Here is a 19,514-nt window from a genome sequence, read left to right on the forward strand (position 1 = left end):
CGAAATTATGGACGATCAACATCCAACTAAGAAAAATCGAACTCGATATAATCAGGGGAAACACACCCAAATTACCGCCGCCTCCGAAGAACAAAAGACAATTTACAGAATTCGTCATTCTATCGTCACGAACCTGTATAGAGCAGGGACAATTAGACGAAGCGGAAAAGCAGCTACAATCTCTACTATCGCCCGTTCATACCAGTCCACCATCCGAAACGGACTGGAAGATAAATTATGCGAAGGGGAAACTGCACCGGTTTCAAGGCAATTTTGAAGCCGCGTTAGGCCTCCTTTCACCGATTGCTTTCCAAGAAACCGGTTGGACGACGACGTTTCGAAGCTGCATTCAGCTTTTATCCGTTTATTCGGAACTCGGTAACTACAAAGAGGCTCAATCACTCTCAGCCAGTACACCGGTGTGGACGGATGTACAGTCTCGCATCCTCAGAGTGGCACAGGCAGAATTATGGTTGGCTAAAACTTTGGATTCTTTTTCAAAGGATCCAGAAGATTTTGAAAAGAACCGGTTGACATATGACGAAACTGCGGAAGCAGCTTTTACTCCTCTTTTCAAAGAATACAGACGCTTGGAAGGTCCTACGTCCAAGGTTAAGAGGAGGGCTTTCTTCCGTATTAGTCTTGGCTATGCCATTATCGGTCACATTATTGGAAGACAATCAGCAAATGGCCGTATAGCGGCTATGGCTAGGTGGAATGCTACGTATGCCGCTTCTCGGGAATGCTTAGTTGATACGGAGGGGTTTGCAGAAGTTTCTTGTTTCTTAGCAATCGCCGATTTGAAGTCTCTTGCGGAAGAGCACAAGGACAAAGGATACTCCAATGCGGATGAGCGTTATACAACATATGTCGAACGCGCACGCACCATTCTTATTGCGAATTCTCAAGCTGGGATTTCCGATCGGTATTTCTTCTGTTCGTTGGGTACAAAATAGCAGAAGATTTTGGATGGATGGTGGAAAGATCAAGGATGAGAAGTTTTTCATACGGGATGATTTTTTTGTTGTTCTTACTCTATTGGGTTTGATAAGGTAGCCTTTATTCAGCTTCTCTACTTCCCTTTCTCGTTATTATAGTTCTAATTGTTATATTCGTTTTATGCAACCGACCTGTAAGTATTTGTTAATTGTATCAACCATTGTGCGACGCACGGCTTAGATCCGTGTGTATTAGTGGTTGCCGCTTTTGAGGTATATTGCTGCAGGAAGGCTATTGTCCGGAGGGGTAGTGGCGGTGGATTCTTATTATTTCCACTGAAATGGGTGCGGAGAACCAGTTGAAGGTGAAAGATTATTTGAAGCTGTTGACGTATTTAGAGCATTCTTCAATCAGCCCGGTTCCTATTAGTGTACGATAATTAGACACTATATCCCGCCCAATCAAAATACAGGCTACGCACCCCCCTTTCCCGCTGTGGTAGTCAATCAGTAACAACTTTCCCATCCAGGGTCACATTGATTCGTATTGGTACGCTTTTTTGGAAAGTGGAATATTTTACTACTAATATATGTAGCTTTTCTTTTAAAAGATCAATAACAAAGGGTAAAATAATAAACACTGTTGGTTCAAAATTCTTATTTTGCCACTTGCGGTTCATCGGGCAGAGATAACCTATCCCTCTCTTGCAAACAAGCTAGTTCGGTCTAATTGGTATAAATGACCGCGTAAGAGAAATATTCGTTTCCAAATGGCTACTTGGGAGTAATGAAAGAGGCGAATCGTTCGCTAATTACTATCGTACCGCAACTTTCCCCCGAAAATATTTTTCTTGGCACCCTCTGTTAGTCGGTTGTTAGAGGCCAGGCCAAAATTACCCTGTTTTTGGTGCAATGGGTGCCTTAGGGCTATCAGTGGCCTAACCCACCACTTTTTCATTGTTTTGAATTCGGGAAGATACAATTCGAACGACAGTAACAACAACTACGGCGGCGGCCTTTGGAGAGTTTACCGCCGTCTCGTCCCTCACAGCCGATAGCTTTTGAAACCAAGCTCTTCAAAAGTACTTCGAAAAAGAAAGAGCGCCGGAGAGATGACAGCTCGTCGGGGGGCGAGCGACAACCATTCTTCGAAACCTCCCCCTTAGAACGCCGTTTGCTGGACCCAAAACGGCTGGGCTGCATTCTAATCGGAATTTTCTTTTCGATACATTTTCATTTCAACATCGGAAAGGAAAGGACGGCGATCTCCTTGGAAAATATACACTTTTGGAACCTCGCAATGCCAGGGACAGGAATAGGAAAATGAAGGCTTTTGGGGCCTGAGAGGTTTTTGAAACCGCACAGAAGTTAGGGTTTTTCCAGCGCACGGCCACGCTAGGGACCGACCTAGCTGATCTATGGGGCTTTTCCCCTGTTTTATGTTCCAGTGCCACGCCGCCATTGCAGGCACGACTTATTATCTAGTACTGGTAAAACGCAGTCGAAAAATTCATTCCTTCATTCATTCATGCCCGTAATAGTGAATTACACTTTTTAGCTGTTGCACTTATAGGGCAAAACCTTTATTTTATTATACAATTGCTTTCATCGATTGCGCGCGTATATAGGGATCGTTTCGGCTAACGAATAATTGAACCTAATATAAGGTCGGGGGACCACGCAGCGGAATCAAAGATCGGGCCTCGGGAATGACGGTGAGGTCATACCGAGCGGATGATAAACATCGAAGGCACGGCGTCGACACGGCGTCGTTGCAACAGAGAAGCGGAGGCTTTTCATCCGGCTACGGTACGTTTTTTCCCCACCGACTAAGAACGGAAGCAGCACCGCATACCCACTGGGTATACTATGTAAGTATGAATGAATGAATGAATGTATTTTTTGACCAAGTTCTACCAATACTAGATAATGAGTCGTCCCCGCGACGGCGGCTGGGCATAAGTACATAAGTGCGGGGGAAAAGCATCGGTCAGCCAAGTCGGACCATGGCGTGGCTTTGCGTTAAAAACCCTTATTTCTGTGCGGTTTGGAAAAACCATTTGGAAGACCCTTTTCCTAAGCTATCCCCGACATTTCGAGGCTTTGAAAAGTGTATATTATCCGAGCAGAATGCCGTCCTTTCCGATGTTGAATGAAAAGAGGTTGAGAAGAAGATTCCGCTTAGAATGCGGCCCAGCCGTTTTGGGTCCAGCAAGCGGCGTTCTAAGGGGAAGGTTTCCGAAGAGTGGTTGTCGCTCGCCCCCCGACGAGCTGTCGTCTCTCCGGCGCTCTTTATTCTCAAGATGCTTTTGAAAAGCTCGGTTTCAAAAGCTATGGCTGGGGGCGAGACGGCGTTGAACTCTCCAAACGCCGCAATCGTGGTCGTGGTTGTCGTTTCGAATGTATCTTCCCGAATTCAAAACGATAGAAAAGTGGTAGGTTAGGCCACCGATATCTATTGCACCAAAACAGGGTAATCCTGGCACGACCACTAACAACCGACTAACAGTGGGTGCCAAGAAAAATATTTTAGGGAGAGAGTTGGACTGTATAAGTAGTTTAGTGTGATAAGACAATATATATATATATATTGAACCTAATACCGAATTTTAATCACATCGACTATTCAAGATTGCTAGCTCTCATTCAATCCATAGAACCGGACTCCCTTTATTTAGTAAATAAAGTTCGCTGTACGCATTTGCCTTCTTCTTAATATATATTGCTTAATGTTTAGTAATTCAAATAGTAACCGCGTTCACGGTTCGCTCTTTATTAGCAACTCTAACGGTAGTTTCCTTAATTGGAGCACAGCTTCAATATAGTCGAGAGAAAGAAGTGTGACAACACGTAGTGAGTAGAGCTATTAGCGCAGCTTTTCTCTATGGAATTGTACCTATGTTAATAATCCTTGAAGGTTTCTCGCGCTGTGAGTGGTTGGCTAAGACCGCAATTCGCTACTGTTATTAGTCTAATTTCGGACTATTCCGTACTTATTGGTTGGCTAGATTTTTAATTTATTTCTGTTGTTGGCTAGCATGTTGGAGGGTAGTCCGGGCCGTATATGGGGATCCCCGGAGGTATTCCCCGGGTAGTGGAAAATATCTTGGGTTTTTTTTTTCACTTTTATTTACTTTATCCTATATTTAAAAATAAGATTCTTGCGAGTCCCCCTGGGTATCTCTATGAGGAAGGTAATTCAAAATCAGAAACAAAGAAATATGAAGCAGATAAGATAAGAAGAATAAGAACGACGTGAATTTAAGAAGAGAAGAACGACGAAAAAAAAGAAAAAGAGAAAAAAGAAAAGAAGAAAGAAAAAAGAAACAAGAAAGGAAAGGAAAAAAAAAGAAAAAAAGAAAGGTAAAGAAAGATAATGTAAAAGAAATTGAAAAAAAATTCTTGCAGCACATAATAAGCCTTAGTTTATATTCGGATCTATTCATAGACTTCTTTTCAGGCTGCGGTTCTGTCTATCCTGCCGGGCGCCCCGGAAGACACTGGTTTCGGTACCCTCCCGGCTACTATTAACTGTTTTAAAATTAGAAAGGGGCGCGAGACGTTTAACGAAATTATAATTTTCGATATAACTATTTATCGCGACACATTTTTCAAAGTTCTTTAAACCCTGGCCAGTATCGATTTTTGTACGAGAATTAACGACCATCAAATTAACGACAATCAAAGTAAGTGAGTAATTGTTTATATTTATTTAAAGAATATAATTCATTTAATCTTAAACCTAATTTTCTACTCCATTATTACTCCGCTTAACCGTCTTTATTATATCCATCTTTCTTTCAATAAAACCCGTTTCCACCGATTTGGAAAAGAGTGAGAAAAATTTGAGTATTGCCCGTTCTGTCGCTAAACAACCGTAAAATACTAGGTCGAAAAATTCATTATTATTATTAAGCGTAAAATAAATTCAATTTGAGGAACTTCAATTACGTCCACTTTAATGTGAAATTTGCTACTCTCTAGAAGTAGCATAGTTTCTTAATCGCTCACTACAACGCTATTGAAACCAGTATTACTAATTTTTACACAATTACTGATAATGATGAAGTTAATAATACCCTCCGCCGATAACAAGATCATAATTACCGGCAAAATAAGTTTTCTTCCCCGTTGAACAGTAAAAAACCCTTTTATTTCTACCGGTAAAGAAAAAGTTACTTCCGTCCAAACCGTAAGTACGAAATGTTTGAGGTTTAGTGTTTCTATACTTGGTTCTAGTGAAAATACAACCCCCTCTTTACATTAATCAAAACATCCAAATTATTCGTACCACTATATTATTTGGCTCCAAGATCCTTTCCAATATTTAGAACCCGCACTACCTCTTGAAGGCTATGAGCTCACTCCTGGTGCAAATCAGAACGGGCAAGATAGGCTTACGGGCGTTCCTCTTCAAGAGAAGAGTGCCGGAAGTGACAACACCGTACTGCCGGTGCGGGTTAGCGAAGGAGACGTTTGAACATATTGTCTTGAAATGTAGAGAAACGTAAGATTGTTGTGGTGGGGTCTGTCCCACCTTCATTCACTGACATTGTCATGTGGGCCCACCAGCCCGCACCACCATGTATTTAGCCCTCCACATTTTCTTTTCCTTTTCTTGTCTTCCTAGTTTAACACAATCAACACACTTCTTGTGCCCACAAACTCCAAGAGGTTATGAACCCTCTGCACGCGATCGCATCGTATTGCATCGCTGCGCACAGCTATCGCGAGTACTGAGAACCCAGAGACAAAGAGACAAGCAACACCGAGTGCGAGTCAACCCAGAGAACAAGACCCCGCGTCGTCGCAACATCGAGTGCGCGTCGCATTCAAGCATCAAGAGCGAGACGACATTGTCAAGCGACAAGAACAAGACCCTGAGATCAAGACTGAGATTGTCAAGCGACAAGAACACAAGACAAGACATTTCACCCATGAAGATTAGAACAATCAAGACCCCGCGACAAGCTTTCTATTTTACAACAACAGAGATCCCGACAAGATGCCTTTCAACGCCGCCACGTTGATTGCCCTTAAGGGCGAGAACAACCTTGATGCCTGGGCCCGCGCCCTCAAGGTTGAGCACGCCTCCCAGGGACTCAAGCTCTATGTGACCAAAACTATTCCCGAGCCCAAGGTTGATGACAAGACTAAGGACAAGGACGAGAAGTATCTGTTCGACTTCATTAGGAACAGTATCTCCAGCGTCACCAACGATGCCAAGAGCGATGTCCTCGACGAGTATCAAACCATCAAGTGTTCCTCTTTCGCTACCTTGGAGGCCTTCCTCATGCGCTGGCAGACTTTGCGCAAGCGTGTCAAGGACGTTGGCTACATTATCGACGATAAGGTTGAGCTTACCAACCTCTTCAACGCTGTTAAGCGCTCTTTTCCCCATGAAGCCATGTTGTGGGCAGCGGACATGAACAAGAATGAGTTGACAACCATGTCCTTTTTGGCCAGACTCTCTACGTTGGCCAACACTCAGAAGAACTACACCAACATGGTTGCCGCGAAGCTGGAGGTCAAGACCAAGGAGACTAAAGAGATCAAGACTGAGAGCAACGGAGATGAGCGTGTTGCCTGTAACGTCTGCGGCAAGAAGGTCTACAAGGGTTTGAAGCATTTCTCTTGTGGCCATCATCGCGTTCCAGGCACCCCTGACTGCTGGTGGTGCGACCCCGACAAGGCACCTGATACCTGGATCAACAAGAAGAATGCGATGGGTTATCTCAACAAGAATACGGGCGGCACCACGGCCGCCGTTGCGGGAAACAACAGCAACATCAACAATCCTCCCACGGCTTTGACTGCGTCGTCTGCCATCAACTCCAACTTGCTGTTCGGCCTTGGAGGTTTGTCATTTGATGATGATTGGGAGGAGGAGGATTTTCACTAGTGCTCCTGACGGATGTAGAACCGGTTGTTGATCAGACAGATAGTGTTCAATATAATTTTGTCAACGTCTAACAAGCCCCCGAGGCAATGACCGTAACACAAGACATGGTACTATACGACAGTGGATGCGGTTCGAATATTTTCAACGACGTCAAATGGTTTACAGAATTACAACCCCTACCCAGACCGGTTACCCATCAAGTCAGTAACGGTGAAAGGACCAGATCATATCATATGGGGGTGGTGGAGTTGAGTCTCCCTACCAAATCAGGCAAAAGGATACTGGTCGAGATCAGAGATGTCATACTTTCTCCCTCAATACCAGTTAATCTGTTGACGAAGACTGGGTTACTGGATAGCGGCATGGTTTAGTTTAGTCAATAGAGATAAACAGGATCACATTTAATAAAGGAAAGTTCGTGGGAGAGGAGATCCAATGCGACTGGGTCACAAATCTACCAGTCCTCCCAACGATAGCACCGCGAGATATCGACGAGAAATACCAGAACCAAGCACCCAGATTGGCACTGATGGCCACGATTAATTACGAGACAATGCATCGAAGACTCATGCACGCAGGCAAGGAGCAGGTTTTGAAGCCTGTAAAGATGCGGGCATAAAGCTGGCAAATGCTGGGAAGACTGAATGCGACGAATGCTTCCGGAGCAAACCAACTGATATCATTCACAAAGTCTCTAACCCAGTGGCCACCAAACCACTGGAGTTCGTGGGAATTGATACATGGAGTCACAACGTGGCTGGTCATTTGGGTTGTCGACATGTGGTACATTTCGTCTGCATGGTTTCAGGTTTTCATTAGGTCAAAATAATACGGCAAAAGAGCGATGGATTTGTGGCTATAAAGGAATGAAGGAGGTGGGTTGAGCTTCAGACAGGCCTACAGCTTAAGGTTCTGGGCCTAGATGGAGGTACGGAGTTTGGATTTGGATCCAAGGATTACCAGAACGATAAAGTGGTTGCTTGGGGACGTTAAGAAGGCATTGAGATTATAAAGACGCCAGCTCATACCCCGTGGATAAACGGCGCCCCGGAAAGAGCTGGCAGAGCAATGATGGAGAAGTTGAGAGCCACGATTTTGGAACACAATATCCCCATCGAGTTATGGCCTTTGGTCGTTGACTCCGTGGTTAAGGTGATGAACCTTCTACCAACAAAGGCTAACGATGAGTACATTGATTAGCCCACACGAAGTCCTCAGCAGAGCTGCTGGTATTCCGAACCCCAAACCGAACATTAAGCACTTGAGAACGTATTATTGCACAGCTTATTGCCACATCAAGAAGGAGAGGCGAGTGCAAGGGGACAAGTTTGCCGCGCATTCAAGGAGGGGACACTTGGTTGGATATGCTGATTTGAACTGAAGGATCTTTCATATCTGGGACCCAGAGCATAAGCAACTAATCAAAGCCAGCGCGGTTAGGTTTCTGGGGCCTGACGAGAACCAGTTGCCAGAGGAACAGGCACTGGATCATGCTGTTATATTCTCTGATCAGTCCATTGAGGAGGTGGACAGGGTGCTTGAAAGCAAGAAAGAAGTCTGGATCACGGTAAACAGACCAAAACCGTTGGAATTAATAGGCAGTACCAAAGAGAATGACAAGCAGAAGGCGCCAGAAAAACCAATGATTGACTCAGTAATGGGTATAAAACCAACGAGTTTGAACAATCCAGCTCTTCCCACGCCATCACCCAGCGTAACACCAGCACCGGTCCCGGAATCAACACAATCCCCAGCATCGCCACTGCAGCGTGACAGTTCATTATCCCCGATGCCAACAGCGACAACAATCGTCTCAGGACCACAGAGCCCAGACTCAGGACCGATGAGACAACCTCTAGGTCCGACAAGACAATCTCTACGACCGGAGGAGCAACGTGTAGGACCGATAGACAATTCCCTAGGCCCAATATCGACACCTATGCCACCGACAACACTCCAACAACCCCCATTCTGACCAGGAAAAACCCCTGAGACAGCGGAATCCAGATACCCAACAAAGAACGCAGCTACGAGTCTCATGGAGAGCGACGCCTCAGACCTCCACTGAGGATGTCGTCGATTCGATTGAGCAGGATGAAGATAATCAAGAGTTCCAATCGTTTGTTGACGACGAGGATGACGAGGACGAATTCGAACCATTTGACAGATCTCCATTTGTTAATCCTCACGATCTGGATGAAGAAGAGCCTATCCCACCAACCAGAAACCGAATGCAATCATCGCCAGACCCTCTCTACAAGATACTCCTTCCAAACTACCCAAACCGAAGGTGCCACCGGGGAACTCAACAACGGAACCTGACAAACAGACAATGGAGCGACAGCAAGCATCTTCGGGAGCGGAGGGGGCATCTGCAGGGGCAGAGACTGCGGTGTTGCGGACAACAACTTCAGGACGTCCTAGACGACAAGCAGCGCCAGCACTGGGTACACTAAGTGGAAAGCAGAAGGTTGTGGACAGCAACAATCAGGAAGTGGATATCGAGGCACCTATATTTTACCATGGTCTGCCAGAGGGGGATGACAGAGCAAGGCGTGGAGCTGTTGTGCTTAACATCAATCAAAGTCATGCACGATATGGAAACGGGCAACTCCTCTGTCCTAAAGAACTACCGACAAGCCAAGAAACTGAAGAACTTCGAGGAATAGTGGAAGCCAGCTATGAAGAAGCAGATGAATACCCTAGAATAGAGAGGAGTTTACGACTTGGTTCCATTCCAACAGGGCATGGAGGTGCTGCCTGGCAAATGGGTATATGACGAGAAAGACAACTTCGAGCTCAAAACGAAAGATCCAAGAGCGCGATGGGTAGCCTGTGGCAATTACGAGCAAGGCTCTTGGGATACGGAGGATGTCTACGCGGCTGTGGCCAACGCAGCGAGCGTAAAGATCTTCTTGGCAATTATAGCCGTTATGGATCTCGAGTGCCACCAGTTCGACTTCAACACTGCATTTCTGAATGCGCTAATCCCTGATGGGAAGAAATACTTCGTTGAACAACCATCTGGGCTTGAGAAAGGACCACGAGGGATCAACAGACTCGTATGCCTACTGAAGAGAGCACTTTACGGCCTGAAAAGTAGCCCGTTATATTGGTTTCAGACGTTGCTACCTATTTTGAAAAGCCTGGGTTTCGAACCGGTCACAGAAGACACCTGCCTGTTCAGCAACACCAAACTGGGAGCATTACTGGTTTTGTACGTCGACGACTTTCTCATTGCTGCACCAACGGACAAATTTATCTTCGATATGAGGGATCAACTCCTGAGTCATTTCAAACTCAAACACCTGGGAGAGGTGAAGACATTCCTGGGTTTCGATATCGTGAGGAACAGACAAGACAGGACGGTTTTTGTCTCTCAAGAACGATATACTCGATCTCTGATCAATAAGTTTGGCTATCAAGACCTGTTTGGAGTCAATACTCCACCGCCTGCGGATGTGAAGGTTGGTGACCACAAGACGGGAGATGAGGTTCTGGAACAAAAGTCATACATCAAGAAGACCGGCAGCCTCAACTACCTATCGATGGGTACACAACCAGACATTACGTTCACCATCAACAAGCTGTGTGAGGCAAATGCTAAACCAACAACGGGTTCGGTTACGGTGGTAAAACACCTGTTTCGATATCTGATAAAATATCCGGATATGGGCATCGTCTTGGGAGGAAAACCGTCACCAAGGGACCTAAATATGAGGGTATGTGCAGATGCTTCATATGCAGACGATCCTCTCACTCGTCATAGTACAGGAGGACATGTGGTATTCGTTGCTGGAGGTCCAGTCTACTGGAAATCGAAGAAGCAAGCGTTTGTGACCACAAGCACCACGGAGGCAGAGTTCACAAACCTGGTTCCAGCAGCGAAGTCCATTCAATGGATTTCACGTATGATGGAAGAGCTGGGCCGTGTTCAACCAACACAGAAGGTCCTGTATACGGACAGCAAGAATGCGAGGGACAGGGTCTTGAATCGCAAAGTGCCGGGAAGAAACCGTTGCATGGATATACGGTTTAAATGGATCATTGAGAATGTCGAGAAGAAGGAATTTGATTTTGTTCATGTGATGGGAGAGGACATGATTGCCGACGGTTTGACAAAACCGCTGAAGGCGGACAAGCACGCACGTTTTATCAAAATGCCAGGATTGGAAGCAAGGGAGGTACCATGGGCCTGAGCTGAGTATTGATGGGTTGAGATTACTCAACACCATGGGATTTGCTTGTTTACATTGTGATGAGCCTCTGGGAGCCGTTTCAGGCTACGGGGGCGTGTTGTGGTGGGGTCTGTCCCACCTCCATTCACTGACATTGTCATGTGGGCCCACCAGCCCGCACCATCATGTATTTAGCCCTCCACATTTTCTTTTCCTTTTCTTGTCTTCCTAGTTTAACACAATCAACACACTTCTTGTGCCACAAACTCCAAGAAAGACACATGGTTATGGAGAGACCCAACGTGGCCGACAAACATTGAACAACTCCACGACGAACTCGGGACAGTGGCGGGGGCGGAACGAATCCTTCGCTGGGCTTTGCAACTAGGACAACTGCAAGGGTACAAGCTGGCAGTGAAGATTGAACAAGCGAAGGAAGCAGAAGAGCTACTGGGGAATTCAGATTGATCTTTGATTCTGGACAGCGGGAGTACGGTCGGGGAACCACGCAGCGGGATCAAAGATCGAGCCTCGGGAATGACGGTGAAGTCATACCGAGAGGAAGATGAACATCGAAGGCACGGCGTAGACACGGCGTCGTTGCAACAGAGAAGCGGAGGGTTTTCATCCGGCTACGGTACGGTTTTTCCCACTAACAAAGAACGGAAGCAGCACCGCATACCCGCTGGTTGGACTATGTAAGTGGTTTAGCGTGATAAGACACTATGTATACACCATATTTAGAGCGACTTCGAAGTTATTTAATCCAATACCAATACAGATAGTTAGCGCTAAAAAACGAATAAGGAATTTATACAGTAATTCCCTAATTGTGACAAATGGAAGTCTGATCTGCCTAGGTGGAATAGCTGAAGGTAGATATGAATGAATGAATTTTTCGACTACGTTCTACCAATACTAGATAATAAGTCGTGCCCGCGACGGCGGCTGGGCATAGGTACATAAGCGCGGGAAAAAAGCCTCTTAGGTCAGGCGCTCGCGTGGCCGTGGGCTGGAAAAACCCTAATCCTTTCTGTGTGTTTTCACTTTTATTTCAGGCCTCCTGACCCCGGGAGACCAAGCACTTCTGGGAATGGCAGTGGTTCGTCGTCCGGGTCAAGGGTTTTGGCTCTCGCCACCTTTATCCCCTGGTAGCCTCCTCCTCCTAATACCTGGACGTGTGTGTCGTCCTTGAGGGCTTGAATCCTTGTGAGAAATGTTGCGTAGCTTGTGCCGAAGGCCTTGGGCGTGTCTTCTGCCGCATTCGGGTTGCGGTATGTGACTAGTGGGCATACGAAAAAGTGTCCTTTCTCACGGGGTGCTCCGCATGTGCAGTACCGGAAGGTTAGCTAAGGAGACGTTCGAACATATTGTCTTGGAATGTGGAGAAACGGAAGGCACATGGTTATTGGGAGACCCAACGTGGCCGAAAAACATTGAACAACTCCACGACGAACTCGAGACAGTGGCGGGGGCGGAACGAATCCTTCGCTGGGCTTTGCGACTGGGCCGGCTGCAGGAGTACAAGCTAGCAGTGAAGATTGAACAAGCAAAGGAAGCAGAAGAGCCACTAGGGAATTCAGATTGATGTTTGATTCTGGAGAGCGGGAGTACGGTCGGGAGACAACGCAGCGGGATCAAAGATCGGGCCTCGGGAATGATGGTGAGGTCATACCGAGAGGAAGATAAACGTCGAAGGCACGGCGTCGACACGGCGTCGTTGCAATAGAGAAGCGGAGGCTTTTTATCCGGTTACGGTACGGCTTTTCCCACCGACCAAGAACGGAAGCAAGTACCGCATACCCATTGGGTACGCTATGTACATAGTTTAGCGTGATAACACAATATATAAATATATATATAGGTATTTTTGTTTTACGTATCTCTATAGGTTCTGGGAAGCTCTCTATTCCTGGTTCCGTTTTTAATATTTTGGAGTGCTCTTTTATTCAATTTTAAAAAGTAGCTACTTTTATTTTAATTTACTAGCGGTAGAATGATTGTTACTCCTAGTGCTATTCCTTAATACGGGTAATATTTTGACCTTTTATTTTATAAAATGGAAATTGAATATTGATAGAGTTAGGCCGGTAACTACGTCAATATTCATACTGATTCATCATATAATTACTATATAATTATTAATTTTGCAATAAAAGTAGAGACTTTGTAAACAACGTTTAGTTCCTTTTTTGTGAATACTTATTTGGCGCATCTTTCGTTTTGATTCCTTAAGTTTTTAGTTTTGGTACAGTTTATTATTTGTCACACGGACATATGCCACACTCCTGGTGTGATACGAGAAAGACCTAAATGTATGCAGATCGCTACGTGGCTTGGAGCCTCAGGCGACAAGGACCCGTACGTACTGGATACGTACCGTTTCCCTTTGGCATAAGAAGGCCTTGAAGCCCAGCCTTCCCTTAAAGGTTGAAATGATCAACAAGGCCTTCGAAACCAAATTAGTTTATTAGCTGAATTAAACGACTGTTCCAAGCCCAGAACACTGCCCTTGTCACATTATCATATATATATTATCATTATCATTTTTAGGTAAGTCGGTAATGGGAGTAGTTTTTGAGCGACGGATGTAGCTTTTATAGACGCCGCCGTTGATATTATAGTCTTCATAAATAATATTAAGTTCTTCATTCCTTTTAAGTTTGATAGTAATATATTTCAATTATCCGACGTAGCAATCATATCATTTTGGTATGCGTATTAGAATTACCTAGTCGTACAAAGTATTAAATATAAAAGTCTCGAATTAAACGACGTTCGAATTCTCTTTTTAAAAGAAACTTCTAATTGTAGTAAAAAGAAATTCGCAGGTGGGGAATTAATTAGATAGGGTTTAGTTTTTCTTCTAGCGGATTAAATATAATCAAGTAAGCGCGAAGCGCTTTTCGTTTTCGTTATTAGAAATGCCTTTTTGAATAGGAAAAACCCCTTTTAGCATCATACTTATTTGCTGCAATGCTCTAACTGTCCTCTAATAATAGCGTCAGAATAGAGATGCTACAGTGAACAATGCACTTGTAGCAGAGCGGAGCGGAAGCGGTAGGAAGTACGACAGCAGTGCTAAAGGAAGGAGCGCAGTAGGAAAGACAATATGGATGTTGTAAAAGAGGTCTTAGAGAGAACTCTGTTCGCAAGAGAGAAGACTACAGTGGACTCTGCACTGTCAGAAACAACTATTATGGTTAACTCTGCACTATAGGAGTAGACTGTATTGTATTGCTTTGATTGTGCTTGGTTGCTTAAGAAGTGACTAATTAAAGGAGAGAAGGGATCTTTATATACACGAACGTGAATTATCTAGAAGCTTCCAGAGTGTAGAAGCTTCTGTAAGTAGATAGGAGTGCTTCTAAGAGCACTATACCATGAAAGGAATGAACTGAATCTATAAGCTTCTGGTGCATTCCATGATGACAAATTAGTCTGGAAGAAAAGCTGAACAAGTTAGAGAATTGTCATGCGCTGGCGGACCACTACATCACTAGGCTATGTTCCAAAAGGATACAAGTAACCGAAGCTGGCAATTCGGTCGCTCAAGTGGTCTTATATAGTTGTGATAGCAGTCGACAGGCACCACTGCAAGGCTGCCATCACAAGAATCCCATGATACAGTGGAAAAGCCTCTGTATTCTAGCACGTTCTGTGGGGGCTGAGTGGACTGATTTCGTAGAAGGAATAGTTCAATCAGCCGTCTATACTACAACATAGTACAGGGTAGATACACGGCACAGTACTAGCCACACGTTAAAAATATTAATTAAAAAGCTCGTTGTATTTTTAAAAGGCTTTGACTTTTAGGATTATCTCAGTAGAGTGTTGTAATTAATGTTAATTATGTTACTACATTAGTACCAATTTTACCTACTTCCTTCTTTTCTCAAGCCCACGGCCACGCGAGCGCCTAACAAAAGAGGCTTTTTTCCCTCATTTATGTACCTATGGCCAGCCGCCGTGAATGATTTAATTTTTCGACTGCGCTTTACCAGTACTAGATAATAAGTCGTGCCTGCAATGGCGGCGTGGCACTGGAACATAAAACAGGGGAAAAGCCCCATAGATCAGCTAGGTCGGTCCCTAGCGTGGCCGTGCGCTGGAAAAACCCTAACTTCTGTGCGGTTTCAAAAACCTCTCAGGCCCCAAAAGCCTTCATTTTCCTATTCCTGTCCCTGGCATTGCGAGGTTCCAAAAGTGTATATTTTCCAAGGAGATCGCCGTCCTTTCCTTTCCGATGTTGAAATGAAAATGTATCGAAAAGAAAATTCCGATTAGAATGCAGCCCAGCCGTTTTGGGTCCAGCAAACGGCGTTCTAAGGGGGAGGTTTCGAAGAATGGTTGTCGCTCGCCCCCCGACGAGCTGTCATCTCTCCGGCGCTCTTTCTTTTTCGAAGTACTTTTGAAGAGCTTGGTTTCAAAAGCTATCGGCTGTGAGGGACGAGACGGCGGTAAACTCTCCAAAGGCCGCCGCCGTAGTTGTTGTTACTGTCGTTCGAATTGTATCTTCCCGAATTCAAAACAATGAAAAAGTGGTGGGTTAGGCCACTGATAGCCCTAAGGCACCCATTGCACCAAAAACAGGGTAATTTTGGCCTGGCCTCTAACAACCGACTAACAGAGGGTGCCAAGAAAAATATTTTCGGGGGAAAGTTGCGGTACGATAGTAATTAGCGAACGATTCGCCTCTTTCATTACTCCCAAGTAGCCATTTGGAAACGAATATTTCTCTTACGCGGTCATTTATACCAATTAGACCGAACTAGCTTGTTTGCAAGAGAGGGATAGGTTATCTCTGCCCGATGAACCGCAAGTGGCAAAATAAGAATTTTGAACCAACAGTGTTTATTATTTTACCCTTTGTTATTGATCTTTTAAAAGAAAAGCTACATATATTAGTAGTAAAATATTCCACTTTCCAAAAAAGCGTACCAATACGAATCAATGTGACCCTGGATGGGAAAGTTGTTACTGATTGACTACCACAGCGGGAAAGGGGGGTGCGTAGCCTGTATTTTGATTGGGCGGGATATAGTGTCTAATTATCGTACACTAATAGGAACCGGGCTGATTGAAGAATGCTCTAAATACGTCAACAGCTTCAAATAATCTTTCACCTTCAACTGGTTCTCCGCACCCATTTCAGTGGAAATAATAAGAATCCACCGCCACTACCCCTCCGGACAATAGCCTTCCTGCAGCAATATACCTCAAAAGCGGCAACCACTAATACACACGGATCTAAGCCGTGCGTCGCACAATGGTTGATACAATTAACAAATACTTACAGGTCGGTTGCATAAAACGAATATAACAATTAGAACTATAATAACGAGAAAGGGAAGTAGAGAAGCTGAATAAAGGCTACCTTATCAAACCCAATAGAGTAAGAACAACAAAAAAATCATCCCGTATGAAAAACTTCTCATCCTTGATCTTTCCACCATCCATCCAAAATCTTCTGCTATTTTGTACCCAACGAACAGAAGAAATACCGATCGGAAATCCCAGCTTGAGAATTCGCAATAAGAATGGTGCGTGCGCGTTCGACATATGTTGTATAACGCTCATCCGCATTGGAGTATCCTTTGTCCTTGTGCTCTTCCGCAAGAGACTTCAAATCGGCGATTGCTAAGAAACAAGAAACTTCTGCAAACCCCTCCGTATCAACTAAGCATTCCCGAGAAGCGGCATACGTAGCATTCCACCTAGCCATAGCCGCTATACGGCCATTTGCTGATTGTCTTCCAATAATGTGACCGATAATGGCATAGCCAAGACTAATACGGAAGAAAGCCCTCCTCTTAACCTTGGACGTAGGACCTTCCAAGCGTCTGTATTCTTTGAAAAGAGGAGTAAAAGCTGCTTCCGCAGTTTCGTCATATGTCAACCGGTTCTTTTCAAAATCTTCTGGATCCTTTGAAAAAGAATCCAAAGTTTTAGCCAACCATAATTCTGCCTGTGCCACTCTGAGGATGCGAGACTGTACATCCGTCCACACCGGTGTACTGGCTGAGAGTGATTGAGCCTCTTTGTAGTTACCGAGTTCCGAATAAACGGATAAAAGCTGAATGCAGCTTCGAAACGTCGTCGTCCAACCGGTTTCTTGGAAAGCAATCGGTGAAAGGAGGCCTAACGCGGCTTCAAAATTGCCTTGAAACCGGTGCAGTTTCCCCTTCGCATAATTTATCTTCCAGTCCGTTTCGGATGGTGGACTGGTATGAACGGGCGATAGTAGAGATTGTAGCTGCTTTTCCGCTTCGTCTAATTGTCCCTGCTCTATACAGGTTCGTGACGATAGAATGACGAATTCTGTAAATTGTCTTTTGTTCTTCGGAGGCGGCGGTAATTTGGGTGTGTTTCCCCTGATTATATCGAGTTCGATTTTTCTTAGTTGGATGTTGATCGTCCATAATTTCGACGCTTCGTATTTAGACGCTAGTTCTTCGGCGAGGTGAACGAGTTCAAGCTTGGTTACCATATTACCAAAGTTCGACGCCGCTAGACAAACCCCAATAATATAGTGAATCTGCGTCTTGCTGCATTGGTCGATAAGATATGTCTTGGAAGCACGAGCCTCTGAAATTTTAGACCAGGTGATAGTACGATTGGCCGCCCCGTAGAAAACTAAATTATGAATTAGTACACAGATTTAAAACTCATTAGGAACGAAAATCCAATACATACTCTTCGTCGTACTTATCAGTTGGGTACGTATGAGCAATAAAGAGAAGGGCTTTCAGTTCATATGTAGGCAGACAGGAAGTGACGATCAAATTTTTTTTGATCACGTCTCTTGATTTGTGATTGAGCTCAAAGTCATGGTTCGACCACCGGAATCGATTATGAATAATTGACTTCGGCGTATCTTTAATAGCTGGGTTCCTGTTTTGGTTGAGAAGCTTGTTCAAGATCGAATCCAACTTTTGGATATCTGGGACGTGAGCGGGGTATGAGAAAACAGGTTCCTCAATCTTACTCCCATCCTCAGACAAAAGCTTGGAGAAGTGACAACCCCGGTAGAGGAGATCGCCATGTTTACCTCTCTTAGGCAAGCATGTCATCAGACGTAGCAGCTCTTTGTCAGCGTCCTCACAAGCTGGACAGCCTCGCGTATGACGTAGTAACAAACCAGTACTTTGGTAAGAGTTACTACAATAGCACCAATATTGTCCCGACTGAATTGAGGGGCTAGAAGTTTGCATGTTGTCGGATGTGGAAAACGATGTACGACCAAAGGGTTAATGTTGAATAAGCGGGGTGAAGTAAGAAAGAGCCGCATACGTGGCAGATCATGCACGGGCCTCGGAAAGTGACTCGAATCACGTGCAATGACCCAATTGAAAATTGGATAGAGAATTTGTGCTACCTATAGAGGGTAGTTTGCAGCCTAGTGTGATGGCAGCCCTGCAGCTGTGCTTCTTGACTGCCATCGCAACTGTCTACAACCACTTGAGCGACCGAATTCCCAGCTTTGGTTACTTATATCCTTTTGGAACATACCCTAGTGGTATAATGGTCCGCCAGCGCTGTGACATTTATAGCTAGAAAGAACCAACCTTAAGGTTAGAAATAACCATTTGGCTTGGTGGCCAAGTGGTTAATCAGGTAGTTCTTTATTTGCATTCGCGCTGGTGACCTTCGAGAGCTTCCTGACCGACCGAAAAGGGAGTCTCTTCTTCGACGGAAAATCATCGCGGGAGTTTCAGGTGCCCACAGGGGTGCCGCAGGGCTCCCCCCTCTCACCAATCCTCTTCTTGATCTTCATATACGCCCTCACCCTCCCACAGAGAGCAAATAAGACACCCCTCCACCTCTTGAAGGTGAACAGGGCGATAGAGAAACAAGCCCCGACCCCCTATCCCAATGATAGACGGGCTTAGGGTTACATCCGTGAACGTCCAGAAGTCCCTAGCGAATACTGACGGCATTCTCGAATGGGTAATCACCAGCCGGACCCCTGTGATCTGCATACAAGAACCAGCCATAACCCAAGGCAGAATCCGCAGACACCCCGGCTACCACACAATCGGCCACGATGACCGAGAAACAAGAACGGCAATATACATCGCCAAAACACACGACTTCCAAGTGCTACTCATCCCACAAACACATACCACTACGGCGTCGGTGAACGGCGCCAACATCACGTCGCGTTCGGCACAGAGAGGGCATACATGAGAGTAGGCACATGGGTCTCGGATCACCGCAAACTAGTCATCACAATCCTGGCCAACGAGACCCTCCCCCCTCAGAAGAAATACATCCTCCCACCTACACATGCGGAGGAAGCGTACCAGGCAGGCACTGATGCGAAGACTTCCGAGGACCACCCAGACCCCACAAAAGCCAGAAGACCTTGAAGAACTTGCATGGTCCTTCACGGATACGTTCGAGGGCACGACCAAAGAACACACTCCATTACGCTCGGAAGGAAACCAAAGAGTATGCCATGGTGGAATGAACACCTAGTAGAGGCAAGAGACG

The 19,514-nt window shown here is 45.2% G+C and overlaps 2 protein-coding genes across 2 annotated transcripts; both read left to right on the plus strand.

The window, feature by feature from the left end:
* Positions 1-5,943: 5,943 nt before the first annotated feature.
* Positions 5,944-6,840, plus strand: SMAC4_09717 (uncharacterized protein; the record flags this gene model as incomplete). The annotated part of the gene is made up of 1 exon (XM_066091005.1): positions 5,944-6,840. One exon carries the CDS (start codon positions 5,944-5,946, stop codon positions 6,838-6,840), a length of 897 nt encoding a protein of 298 aa, XP_065946613.1.
* A 2,933-nt stretch (positions 6,841-9,773) lies between these two features.
* On the plus strand, positions 9,774-11,039 carry SMAC4_13538 (uncharacterized protein; the record flags this gene model as incomplete). Its single annotated transcript, XM_066091451.1, has 1 exon — positions 9,774-11,039. The coding sequence occupies one exon, from the start codon at positions 9,774-9,776 to the stop codon at positions 11,037-11,039; it is 1,266 nt and encodes a 421-aa protein (XP_065946614.1).
* Between the last annotated feature and the right edge of the window lie 8,475 nt (positions 11,040-19,514).

Source organism: Sordaria macrospora, chromosome 3, assembly GCF_033870435.1.
Source record: "Sordaria macrospora chromosome 3, complete sequence".
NCBI lineage: Eukaryota > Fungi > Ascomycota > Sordariomycetes > Sordariales > Sordariaceae > Sordaria > Sordaria macrospora.